Consider the following 13678-nt stretch of genomic DNA (forward strand, 5'->3'; position numbering starts at 1 on the left):
TGAGAAGATACTTCAGTCCTCGTCGAATCAGGCAAAGTTCAGTTCTTGTCATCAGCCAAGGGTGGTTCAATGGGGTCACAATACCTAACAAAACAGAAAACGAGGCTTCGCTATAGAGAGAAGGCGAAAAAGGACGAAGAGAGGATGGCTGCTGATATACAGGATGTACTCACAGTTACATTGGCCCTCCTTTGTCATTTAAACTTTAATTCCGGCTCGTGGAAGGAGTCGTCTTTTAAGTTTTTGACATTGAGTATGCAGTATCATTTGCCAATAGCTTCAGGGGCAACTAAGGTTTCCTCGTTTGGCACTGTTTAGACGAATCATAGGTGAAATTTTTCATGCTTAACAAAAAAAGGTTGCACTGCCGATGATTAGGGTTCTCCATACTAGTGGGTTAACATCATCATAAGAGTTATTCAGCAGAAAAGGAAACTGCTGTCGCGTGGCTATGTACGTCATTTTGTCTGTTTGATCACTCTTGCAGTTGCTTAGTTATGATGAAAGATAATTTTTATTCAGGACTAATCGATCGTCCCTTCCCATATAGATACATTGCTTTCTTTTTTGCGTTCATCTCATGCCATGAGTCATTCATCAAGTTGAAGAGTCTCCGATACGAGTGAGAGCTTGATTCAAATTGTATTGATTAATGATGATGGAGATAAGCAAAAGCCAGGGCATTAAGCAAAAAAATATGGGGCTCTTACTATATTTTATCAACATATATTGTTCATTTATGTGACTGAATCATTTTGGAGTTGGTTAATACTTGAAGCAAGAAATTCTCAAGTATCCCCTAATTTTATTTGATACGAAGGGCTTATCTCAAAATAAAGACAAGAGGAACCAAAATAGATTTGCCCCTAATTTTAGTTGATTTGCTCCTCGAAATTTATTTTATGTCATCGCACCGTAAAATTTCACGATATGCATCAATTTGCCCGAAATCCTCTGGGAATGAGTCTTTACAGCTTAGAATGTTGTATGATACGATATTTGAATCGCAAGGACCATATAATTAGATCTGTACAAAATGTCTTCACTTCTTGTACTTCCTTGAAACAATTGGGTACTCAATAGTACTATCAATTATTTTTGGATAAGTAAAATTTGGCAAAAGCCCAAAGTGCGCAACTAATCTTCAAGGTGCTGAAATACCAACTAGATCGCCTAATGAGAAGGCAGTAAAGTTAACGGAGGACTAGAACATATATTCTTCTCACTATGCACCCCTTCATACACTTTCTTTAATGCCACCAATACTTTTTCCAAAACATAACAATCTCGTTTCATACACGCACATAGCGCTTGCCTTAGCCTATTTTCGCGCCTCTGAAGAGGATTCGACGCTAGTGAATGAAAGGACCTATACGTGATTGGTAAACCTTATTAGAGCGTTGAGGGATTTCCAAATTAAGAATTCGAGGTTATTCATTCGAATCTAAGCAACTGCGTTCTAACTAGTCTGGATAAGAATCGCTTGCTTCGGTCGAAGGTTAGTATTTTAAACGGTTAATGGGGCTTACAAGATGTTCCATGGGTCTCTACGCAGTTGGATTTTACTTGTGTTCTGGACCATTAAAAAATAATAGGAATGTAACGATCTAAATTTGCCTAATTCTACAATCATTAGTATACCTTAATTCCCATTTCTTTTCCTAAATTGATAATCACCAAAATTTGCGAAAGAAACATGCAAAAGAGAACTCAATCATTATCTTCCCCAGCTTCACGCAAATCATCAAGCTTGTAGGGGCAATTCTACTATGACAATCAACCGGGTCAGATTCAAGCAGTATTTTCAAATTGAATAGTACTTTGTTGCAGAATATGAATAATTCAAAGAATGTACAGCATCACAGTCTGGTGTGAGACTGAAACATATTTTACCAAATGGTGGGGATTTCAATACCAGAATACCTGAGGAAATCAAAAAGAAATATCCGCTCAAGATACCAACCACATAATAATATCAATTATACAATAAACAATCATTCCTGCATCAATGAGCTATCATGAAGATCATGCAACTTGCATTAGACTAATGCTAAATTGATGGAAGGGGACAAAAACTTGTCAAAGTGGGGTATGATCAGGAGGGACACAGGCTCACAGGCAAGGAAAAAGAAATTGCAAGAATCTGCATCAAATGATGTAATCTGTCCTTATCTGCCCAGGACGATGTGCAGCAACATATCAATTTGCGGAAGATACTGGGCATAAGTTCAGTCATCCTATCATCATTATGAGCGCCACTTCGCAAACAAGAAAACTTTTTTAGACCAAAACCACCCGATTAGCAATCTCCTAAATTATCACTTCATTGAAATCGATTGTACAAAAAACATTATGAGAGAGGAAAAAGGAAAATGAAGACGAATAAGATTGCTGAGAGGAGGAGCAGCAGCAGCAGAAGAGCCTAAGATATCAAGATACCCCAGCTTCAACCCATTTTATACAACAGAAAGTTCAGTCCCTTTCTCTGCCTCTAAAGATTTATGTTAAGAATAATGAGTGTATCCTTGGGAAGCTGGTTTCTTCAAGACTTTCTTTTGAAGCAAAGTGATGATAATTAGTTGTGAAGAAAAGCCATATTCATCTGGTTTTGGACTTCTCATTCCCTCTTCCGAGAGAATCTCCTGGTACCGGCACTCTCCACTGCAGAAAGCTTTGTCTCCCCTGAAGATGGTGAAATGCGACTTTGTGTGATTCAAATCAAAAAAATTCAGAGATAAATGGTGCGAATCACTCTATACGAATAATTGTGATTAGAATGTGTTGATAGATTGTTTGTAAAACAAGCACAGAGATGCCTCATATCCTAGCGAAAAGCTATGAGTGTGTGGACCAATATATAGATGGAAAGCTTATAAGCTTACAATTGAAGACTATTGGCATGGGGAGCCATCGGTCATGTCGGGCATTCGACTCGGCAGTGATGTCCAATAAGTTCAATGTTTCGAAGGACAATGAGCCTGTCAACCAAAAGAAGTTCTCATTCAGGCAAAAGAGACGGCAAGCTGTCAAGGAAGAAACAGAAAAATTATTGCTAGCGGGCTTTTCTTGGGAAGCAACTTATCTAGAATGGCTGGCGAATGTGGCATTAGTTAAGAAACCAAATGGAAAGTGGCATCTGGGCATAGACTTCACCAGTTTGAACAGAGCATGCGCAAAGGACAGCTTCGCGTTGCCAAGAATTGATTAATTGGTGGTTCCACTGCAGGGAATGAGCTACTATCATTTACGGACAATTCATGCGAGAAATAACCAAATCCTGATGCATTCTTCTGACGAAGAAAGGACGTCCGCTGTTAAAGATCAGGGGCTATTCTATTACAGGGGTGATGTTTTTTGGAAAAAAAAAATGTGGATGTATACGTGGTTAAGTCTCCTTTTTGGAAAACCATATATTAGGCAAAGCGGAGACGTTCGATACACTAAGGCAGTTCTGACCTGACGTTAAATCTATCAAAATGTCTTTAGAATCTTGTCGGGGGAATATTCTCAGGCAGTCCAACGCGGAAAAGTTGCAGGCAATACTACATATAACAGCTCCACGAACTGTGAAGGAAATGGAGAAATGCACAAGGCGAGTCGCCACTTTCAACGCTATGTGTCGAAATCAGTGAACAAATGTATGTCTATCCTCATATTGTCGAGAGGTGGTGCTTCATTTCAGTGGGAGAGGAGCAGAACAAGCATTTGATGAGTTGAGGTCCGATTTAATGGGAGTCCTTGCCCTGGCTCAACCCTGAGACGACCTGGCCTCTCAAGTACATTTGCAAGCGACCGAGGAAGTCATCAGTGCTTTGTTAGTCCAAGATCGGGAGAGCAGATAGCGCCGCGCCAATTGTCCGAGCACAAGCCTGGAGGGGGCTGAAGCAAGATACCGGTTATTCAAGAGCCGATCTTTGCACTGATCAGAGCCAGGTGAATTAAGGCGTTAATGGATCAACCCCTACGTGATTCATTGCACAAGCCTGATGTATCAAGGAGGCGTCTTAGGTGGGCAATGGAGCTCGGTCGGTTTGGCGTTCACTTTCTCCCTAGAATCGCGATAAAAGGCCAAGCACTCAGTGACTCCATTGTCTGAGTGCCTAAGATCAACTGCCTTCCAAAAGTGGATAGGGGGTGCCAAATGGACCCGTGGGCCCGGAACCGGCCCATTGACCGGGCCCACGGTTCCAACCCGGTTTTTTTAAAAAAAAAAAAAAAAAAAAGAGGAGTAGGTTTGATAAAAAGAGTAATTGGGCTTTGGAACTGGCGGTTCCGAACCGGAACCGGAACCGGCCCGGAACCGGCGGTTCCAAACCCGGAACCAGAACCGGCTCTTCAAGGGCCGGTTCCGGTTCCACCTTTTTTTGGAACTGGAACCGCCGGTTCTTGAACCGGAACCGGCGGTTCCGTTGAACCGGCCCCCTCTAAAAGTGGATGACATATGCGAACGGGCCATGCAATCGATCAAGGAATGGGGTTGGTGGTGCCAATAACTCCCGACGGTAATATCTTCAGCATGTGATGTGCTTAGCATTTCCTGCTCATGAACTGGGGTGTCAAACATGTGAATCGGGTCGGATTTGAGTCGAGTTGATTATGGTCCAATCCAAATGAATCTATTAATCCGTTTTGATCCTTTTTCATGTGATGTAAATTTAATGACGCATACTCAATCCGTCCCGTATTATTTAAACACTTTTGTATTTAATCAAATCATTCAATTTTTATTTCTTACAACTTGTTAACAAAAATAATATTACTAAAACACTTTCATACAATACAAATATAGTATTTTTTTTCTATTTTTGATTTATTTTTTTATTTTTTTCGGCTGTCGGAGGACCGCGATAGTCGGCGGCGATGGACGGAGGACAGCGGTTGGTCATGCGTTGGCAGCAGTGGGCTGTGACGTTCCACCTCTTGAGCAGTTTCTATAATTTTTAATTTTTTTTCTTTATTTTACTTATAAAAAATAAAAATTAAAAAATATAAACTAATAAGGCCCATTGACCCAAGCCAAGTCCAACTCAACTTTTCTGTTTTGGTCGAAAAGTCAAACTCAACTGATGACTTAGTTTTTTAGATGTGTCGAAAATAGGTTCAATTGTGTGACTCCTTTTTTATCCACCTGATCCAATTTTTGATTTTTGGACCCATTCCACTTGGCCCTTTAAAAATTCACAACTCATATACAATACATTTGTACATAATGAGTCAGAAAATGAATCATTGATCCATATTGACAGCTCTACTTGTGATGTTGAAGAATATGAAAACAGTATTAGTTGGGTTGTGAATGGCCGGGGGATTTTGGGCTAAACATGTGGATTTGCATAGTGAGTACTGACTTCCAGTTAATGACGTACCAACTTTAGTAATATGTACAAGAAACTAGAAGTAATCAAATACTAATAGCAAATAGACATAGGCAATGGGCACCCTAGATTGCTGACCCAAAAGTCAATATCCAAGCCTTCTTATGATTTAAATTAGAACCAGAGGTTTGGGTTAAGTACAGATTTAGACTTTTAAGTCTCAGGCGTTTCCCTAGCTTTTATTTTGCTCAATCGAGTCCCCTAATTTTCTGGATTTGTGCAATTTGGCCCTCTAATTTTTATTTTGTTGAATCAAATCCTCTAACTTCCTCAATCTGTGTAATCAAATCCTTTGATCAATTTCTCTGATTGAACTGTCAAATTGATTAATGACATGGTGACAGAAAATGACACGAGTGCTGATTTGGCATCAAATGAGCCAAAAAGAAACGAGGAAAACACCCCCCCAAAAAAAAAAAAAGAAATCTTAATTTGACAGTATTAGTTACGGTAGGTAAACAAAGCATTTGATTGCAAAAATAAAGAAAGTTAGAGGATTTGATTGCACAATATAACACTTGGAGGACCAAATTGCCTTAATCCAGAAACTTAGAGAAAGATTGCATAAAATAAAATTCAGAGGACTACATTGCATAAACTCTAAAACTTAAAGGACTAAAACTGGACTTAATCCTAAACTTCTCAATAAGGATGATGGCCTCGGACAAGAGCGGGACACAAGTTCAAGAAAGGAGCTTTGAGAGACAAGGAGAGAGACTACAACTTACTGCAACTGATAGAGTTAGACCAAATGTAAATGTATAATGAAGTATCTTATGGACGTCAAACCTTTTTTTTTTTAAATGTATTTAGAAGTAGTTTATATGAACAAAAGTAGTTACTAATGTGACTCTTTCTCTCTCTTCCTTAGATGATTTTTCTTTTTCATTTAATTTTTCTTTTTTTGTCCTTCTCTTTTTATTCTTTTGGATTTTGTTACTTTTCATATTAGGCATATACTTTCAAGTGATGTCATATGACTAGCATGCCAGTGTCCAATATTCTTAAAAAAAAAAAAAATTAAGATGACGCGTTAAATCTCTAGAACACCACGTCAGGAGAATTGATTGAATGGTCACCGGAAAGACTAGATTGCATCGGATCCAAAGTGTTTAAGACTTGATTCACTTTTTTCCAAATGTTTACGACTTGATTGCACGTTAAGAAAAACTTTTAGGACTGTCAATGTGGTTTTCCTTTTCTAATAATTGTCAATTTTTTATAAGAAAGAATAGAAATTCAAGATGGGTGAAATGCAATATTGCCATTAACATTGAAAAATCGATCTTCTCACCTATATTTTATTATGAAGCGCCTGTACTTGCGTAGAGAAACAAAAGAAGCTTAAACATCAATCACATATTTAAATTTGCATATACACTCGGTCTAATTGCCCCCACTGTTCACCAAAGAATTTTGAAAACCTACCCGCTAATCTCCTCTTGATGTTAGGATGACAAGAAAGGTGTGAAGAAATGGGAAGAAAGTCAATTACATATTCAAATTTGCCTTTTAGTCGTGAAATTTTACTCCTTGCTGTAGATTTTCAAAGAAGAATAATGCATTGAAAAGCTTTTAACTCCCAATGCACGGCACGTAATCAAGTCCTAAACGGTTCAAATTAACACAAACAAATCATTGAATCTTTTTTTTCTTTTTTAAGTGTGATCATGTTATTTCAATGGACAATGATTGAAGAATTTAAGACACTATTGGACATGATAGTAAAGGTGTAAAGTTTAGGATTTTACCGAATTCCATATGCCAAGTTTGTTTCCCTAATAGGACATTCATCTTTTGTGAATTAATATTAATATTTAGATTCAACTATGAATGCTCGTAAATTAACCAAATGGACCGATAAGCTAAGTGCAAAATAAATATGACTTTAATTGGCTTTGTGGACTGGGCTGAATTGGACCAAGGCTTTATTATTTCATTCTCTTCTTCTTATTCTTCTTTTGTTAGTTGTTATTTTGCTTATCTATCTTTTTTTCTTTTATTTGTTCTTTTAACTATTACTCTTTTTTTGGTCGTATTCCTTTTACTACTATTTAGCTATTTACGAAGATGTAATGCTTGTGTTGTCGGGGAAAAATTCACGTGTCAATGAGACAAATACAAAAGAACCGGCAAAGCTAACTGTAATCCACGTGTGAACTTTTGCACGTCATTCAACTAAAAACGACTGGCTCGCGTGAATTTCATGTGAAGCAGATAGATGCACGGCCCAGAGAAGCACGAAGTCTGCAACGGTTGAGGTCACGCGAAGGACGAAGTCTGCAACGGTTTGGATTCTCTATCTATCTTTCTCTCTCAAGTAAACCGCATATGAATGCCCTCATTGATGGCTCATTTTGTTCCTCGGTCAATGTCCGCAACCTGTTCGATGAAATGTCGCTGAGACACGGTTGTGAAAAAGTTCTTTCCAAATTGTCCAATCTCAAGGAAAATTGACATGTTTTCGCATGATATTGATTTTCTTTTCTGGCTATTAGGCAGAGGGTCGCAACAACCTCTCGACTTTTATATTTTACCCCGAAGGCGATAAAAGTTCAACATCATCTTATAAAATCGATTGAATCTGTCTCAGTGTTGTGTTGATCTTGAAATCACTTGAGCCGGTTGGATTGTTCTACCCTCTGGGAACCACTGGCTCTTCCGCTCCTCTCTGCAACTTTGACCTTCGTGGTCGCACCTGTTGCTCTAGTCATCCACTTAGCCGCGATCCTTCGGCACGAATTTGGCTCTCGATGCTCAAGGACCTGCCTGGGATGATGTTGGCACGATTTCCACCTAATGATGGAGTTCGACATAGTTTCGAGCCTTCGGATATAGATTTCCAGCTTCAAAATTCATTATACCGTTATAAATTCAAGACGAGGATCATTTGGGTACATGCTCCTGATAGCGCATAATTGTGACTTCTCCTGAATAACAATAATTAGCATGTACACGTTTTTCACGTCGAGTAATAATAGAGGAAAGTTTTGGCTTTCACATGAAGTGGGGGCTGACTCAGAACAAGTAGGCCAACATTTTTTCTAATAGAGCAAAGGTTTGGCTAAGGCAAGTTAACTTGTCAACTTGTTTTCTGAAAGTGACAGCTTGGAGCCTCAACTTATGACTCACCGCCAGTTTCTTTTCCTTCTTTAATTAAGCAAGTTGACCAAGATTTGGTGGCCAACTTTGATTTCTCTTCTTGACCGCCAATTGTAGGATGTTGATTATTCAACACCAACCCCTTTGATCTGCCCAATCCCCTTCAAAGTACAAACCTATTCTGGTCGTAGCTCCATCGACATAGTCATTTGTCGTTGCACGCGGTGGCCACCCATTGCTGGAGCTGAGTTCACATGCCTAAACCGCCGAAACTAGTGCTCTTCCCCCGCTCATCGGTGTTTTCTTCTTGTTCGCCCCAACCTAGCGCCCGTGCTTGTTGGATTGCTGTTTTTGATTCGATCCCGTTCACCGGTCAGCTCCAGGAAGTCTACTCGGAATAGGTAAGAGGCATCTATCTGCTTGCTCTATTTTTTCCCTCATAATTGATGTAGCCAGAACTTTGCTACCTAAAGCATCTGGTAGGCATTGATTACACGAGAGCAACCACCCACTCTTTCTGAAATCTTTCTATTAATGGAGGCAAAAGCAATATTTTGAGCAAAAGAAGAAGAGATGGCGGCAGCAATATTTTGGTTCTTAAAGCAATTTCATGCATATCTATAATCCCGATTGCACGTTTAATAACAAAATTTTGGGTGAAGTAGATGTCAAATACTTGCTTTCCATTCCTTACCAAAAAAAAAAAAAATACTTGCTTTCCAGATTAAAGTTGCATGGTTTGATTGCAAAATTCATGGCGATTTATCAATACTTTTGCCGTCAGTGTTCATGAGGTTGCATATCACTAGGTCACTCTTGATCATGTCTTCACGTGTAATTTCATATTTACATTGGTCACATTTCATAAAAGTCATCCATGCATTCATTGCATTCTAAAACTGTATATCTGGGTGCATGTTTAATAAAACCACGTGTAGATTTATTAGATGTTGTTTAGGGAAAGTCGTATTTACAATTTTAAGTGTGTTCATACTTGCATATTTGGGCATATTTACGAGTTTTCATTACATATTCTTGTCAGGATAATTATATGAGAAAAAGTAGAACTTTCATGGATAAGCATTATCACGGACATCTAGGCCATTGGAAGTGCATTGTTATTAATTGTCATATTGTTTTATTTTATAAATCACATGTTATAGATTGGAAAATCTAGGAAAATCATATCTTGCATGTTAGTGACTTTATATTAAAAAATGTAAAGCGGAACTCTCCGCAAGTCACGAAGAGCATTATAGCCCCATTCTGCATTTTTATTTTTCTTTTCTAGCTTTTCTTTTCGCTCTTTTTTCATAAAGATAAATAAAAATCTAGATATAATTCAAATAGGCAATTAGTAATGAAAAAAAAATGGACATTCACATGGGGATGGAAGAGGAGGGATGTGAAAAGTGAAACAACAAATCCAGATTGAGTCTCCATAAGTATCGGTCTTCCTGGATTTTATTAAAGTTTCTTTCCCATCAACTCTTTATCAATTTTGCTTCACTTTCATGACAAAAAAGTTCATGATATCAGTAAAGAGATTGTCTAAAAAGTTTCAAACCTTTGCAATTTGACCAATTCAATTCTAAATCTTTCAATTTTGCTAATTGAGTCATAAACTTTTTCATATTTTACCAATTGAGTGGATCCAGCCAATTTTAGTAGAAATCGCTAAAATGGAGGCACGACAGATGCTGACGTGGATAGTATTATCTTTAAATATCCAATTATAATATTTTCTTCTTCTTTCTTCCGGGACCCTTGCCCACAATCGACAAGGGCTTTGTGGCCTGCGCCTATTGGCTGACAAGGATCGTCGGCCCTCACCTATGGTCGGTGAGGGTCGGCCGACCCTCATTTACTATTTCTAGAGTGAAATAAAGCAACGCGTTTAATGGATTAGTTGGTGTGCCTAACCCTTTTTCTTGTGTAGCCCAAAGCATGTGTTTCTGTTCTGCTCATTGAATAGACAAAGTTAGCTATCTTCGTAACTTGTAGATTTATAACAGAGAGTATGATGCCATTATTCGTATGTTTCAAAAACATTGATGTTAGTTCATGCAACTTGCACGAAGTTACTTATTGTAGTTAGTGCCGATTACACAAATATGCTTATTTGTCGGTCCTATTAATCATGGTCTGCTTCATTCCTTACTGAATAAGAAAAAGGGTCAGGCATCTTTAACTAACAATATATAATCTACTAGTAATTGTACTCTCCACATCACACTGACGAACAGGAAAATTGTGCAAAGGACCACGATTCTCCGATCACGTGGTTCCCAATCATCAACTACCACCTCAGCACCCCTCACCAGATCATTGTTACCCATCTTGCTGCAAATTTTCAGCATGTAACTGCCACGTAAAAGCCTACATTGATTGCATATTTTCCAATACCGCATAAAATGAAGACATTGAAACATAAGGTTACTGAGAATGTTACGAAAAAAAAAAAAAAACAACAAAACACTCGTAAGTAATAAATCTTTATGGTAATCTGCTTGCACTCTAAGTTGGTCATGTGAAGAAAAAAACACCTTTTGTCCTCTGTTTTATATCAAGAGTTTTGCCTTGTGTTTGAAACAGAGGACCTTTTCTTGTGGCCATCTAAAACAAAGCATAATACGCAGGTTTTTCATATGACCAACTTAGAGTGCATGGATATTTTCTTGAAAAATCTATTGCTAACTTGTGTTTTGTATTCTCTTTTAACATCCATATATTTTCAGTATCCTTGTTGTTTCAATGTCCTTGTTTTATGCTTTATTGTTGAATATGCAATCAATGTAGGCTTTTACATGATAGTTACTGTGCTAAGAATTTACATATGTTTGAGAAAATAATATACTCAAATAACTTGAGTATATTATGGAAATATAAGTACAAACGGACAAAGTTGGCTTTTCTTCATTGAACGGACAAAGGTAGCCCATCTTTGATGACTTGTAGATGTATAACAAAAAGTTAACCCGTAGTTTGTGAGCCCAATTAACATTCACCGTTGAATGATCTGGGTTCCACATGGAACCCAACCTTTGACGATGCACGTGACAAAGTGTGAATCCTACAATTAATTCTTTACATTGTCAATTTAGGTTAGTCATTAGGTAATTAAAGGTGACTGACTGTGATGGTTGGTTCACTTAGTAGTGCCAGCTGTGACAGCGGCGGCGGCGGCATTGGGTTGAGTTGCGCGGGCAATGGTGCTAAGGTAACTGTGTGACAGTGGCGATGGGATCGATGGCACTCTCTCTCGCTCCATTCTTGAACTTTTTTTTTTATAATTTTCAATTTTTTCTTTTTGCTTTTTTTCTTTTACTAAACTTTATTTTGAAAAGATGAACTTAAATCTAGACATAATTATAATAGACAAGTACAATAGAGACTAAGGAATGGAAAACCACAGTATGACTAAACATGAAAAAAGTTTGACGAGAATTGTAGTATGGTTAATTTTAAGCAAGAGAACAACAATCAATACCATTTGTCAATGAATATTTCATTCAAACCAAAAAAAGGAAACGATTAGAACCCATGTAACGATTGGAAATTCTATTGGTAATGGAAAAAAAGAGGTTCACATAGGAATGGAAGAGGAGGGATGCGAACAGCGAAGCAACAAACCCAATTTGCGTCCCGCAAAAGTCTTGGTCTTCATGGATTTCATTGAAATTTCCTTCCGACATTGGGATTGAACACGATTTTCTTGTTCATTAGAGTTATCTTCAGCAGATTATATATTATTATTTGATGTGTCTGACTTGTAGATGTTTAGCCCAAAGAGCGTGCTTTTGTTCTCCTTATCGAACAGGCAAAGTTAGCTCTCTTTCATGACTTGTAAATAGATTTATTACAAAAAGTCTTGCTCTCACATAATAAATCAGGAGATAATCTCTGAACATTACGAGATGAGCACTTGCAGACAGGAGTTATTTTATTTTTATTCCTCTAACCACTGAAGAGTATCCTTGAAAGTCTTAATCTTCATATAGTTTTCTCTCTCCATAAGCTCGTCATCACTTGGCTTCACCATAACCCATGCTCATCCCCCTGCTCAGCAGTGCTCTCCTCCTGCTCGTGCTTGCTGGATTGCTGTCGTTGATCTAATCCTGTTCACCGGTCTGCTCCAGGAATTCTACCCAAAACAGGTAAGAGACATCTATCTACTTTCTCTCTTTTTCACTCAAACTGATGCAATAGTAACAATATTTTGGTTCTTAAACTGATTTCATGGCTATCTATAATCCCGATTCAGGTTGATGTCAAATACCTGTCAAGTTCAGTTAGTAGGACATTAAGACTAATTTTTAATCTCTCTATCATTGGTTTTTTTTTTTTTTGCCTAAACACACACTGGCGTGAAATGTCACAATTGGCGGTCTTGAGATCAAAGTAAATACTTATAATCGAATTGGTTTTTTTATCCTGCTCGCATAGTAATTATTTTGCACCGTTAATATATTGGAATTTCAGTCCATGAAATTGGGTAAACAACAATAAATATTGTAAGAGGTTAGATTCATTCCTCTTCAGCAAAGATTCACGGGAAAGTTAATGTGTGCCGGTGTAACCAATTAAGTACATGTTTTAGATGGAGAGCATGTGATTTCTGGGTGAAGTGCACATCTTTCCGAACAATTCTGAATACAAAATGTCAGATGAACTATTCTAGAGAGGATGCCTTCCTGCTGCACATAAAGATCTAAGATAACAAATGAAAAGGATAGATGAAGCGAACATGCTTTCTGGGTTGAGAGCACATGGTTTATGAACGATCCCAAATACAAAATGTATAATGATCGGGAACCGTTTGATAGGAGAATCCTGATCCTTTTGAACACTAATTTTCCCGTTCATTAGTGTTATGTATAGAGTATAATTTCCAGTGGATCATATATTGTTAGATGGTGATTTGTGACTCGTTTACTATTGTCAGAGTTAAACAAAGCAACTTGCTTAATGGATTGGTTGGTGTGCCTAACCCTTTTTCTTGTTTAGCTCAATGCGGGTGCTTTTGTTTTCCTTATTAAAAAGACAAAATTAGCCATCTTTGATGATTTGTAGATGTATAACAAAAAGTCCTGGACTTCTTGAGTTTATGGTTTATATACATGAGGAAATATATGATTCTCGAAGCTACAATTATCAGGGGATAATCTCTAAACATCACGAGAAAAGCACTTGTGGAAGAA

The 13678-nt window shown here is 37.9% G+C and overlaps 1 protein-coding gene across 29 annotated transcripts in view; it reads left to right on the plus strand.

Moving 5' to 3' along the window:
- The window catches only part of LOC115733080 (putative disease resistance RPP13-like protein 1), a 491263-nt gene that overhangs the window by 127721 nt on the left and 349864 nt on the right, over nucleotides 1-13678 (plus strand). For 5 of the 29 annotated variants that reach the window (XM_048280909.1, XM_048280902.1, XM_048280906.1 and 2 more), the window contains one exon: nucleotides 12548-12634. The exons of 22 other annotated variants lie outside the window; for them this stretch is intronic. In XM_048280909.1, coding sequence (XP_048136866.1) covers nucleotides 12548-12634 — 87 coding nt within the window. Of the gene's footprint in view, nucleotides 1-8796; nucleotides 8879-12544; nucleotides 12635-13678 lie in introns of those variants that run through there. 2 more of the 29 variants (XM_048280905.1, XM_048280904.1) reach the window with 2 other exon arrangements.

The sequence above is a fragment of the Rhodamnia argentea genome, chromosome 6, assembly GCF_020921035.1.
Source record: "Rhodamnia argentea isolate NSW1041297 chromosome 6, ASM2092103v1, whole genome shotgun sequence".
In the NCBI taxonomy this organism is placed as follows: Eukaryota; Viridiplantae; Streptophyta; class Magnoliopsida; order Myrtales; family Myrtaceae; genus Rhodamnia; species Rhodamnia argentea.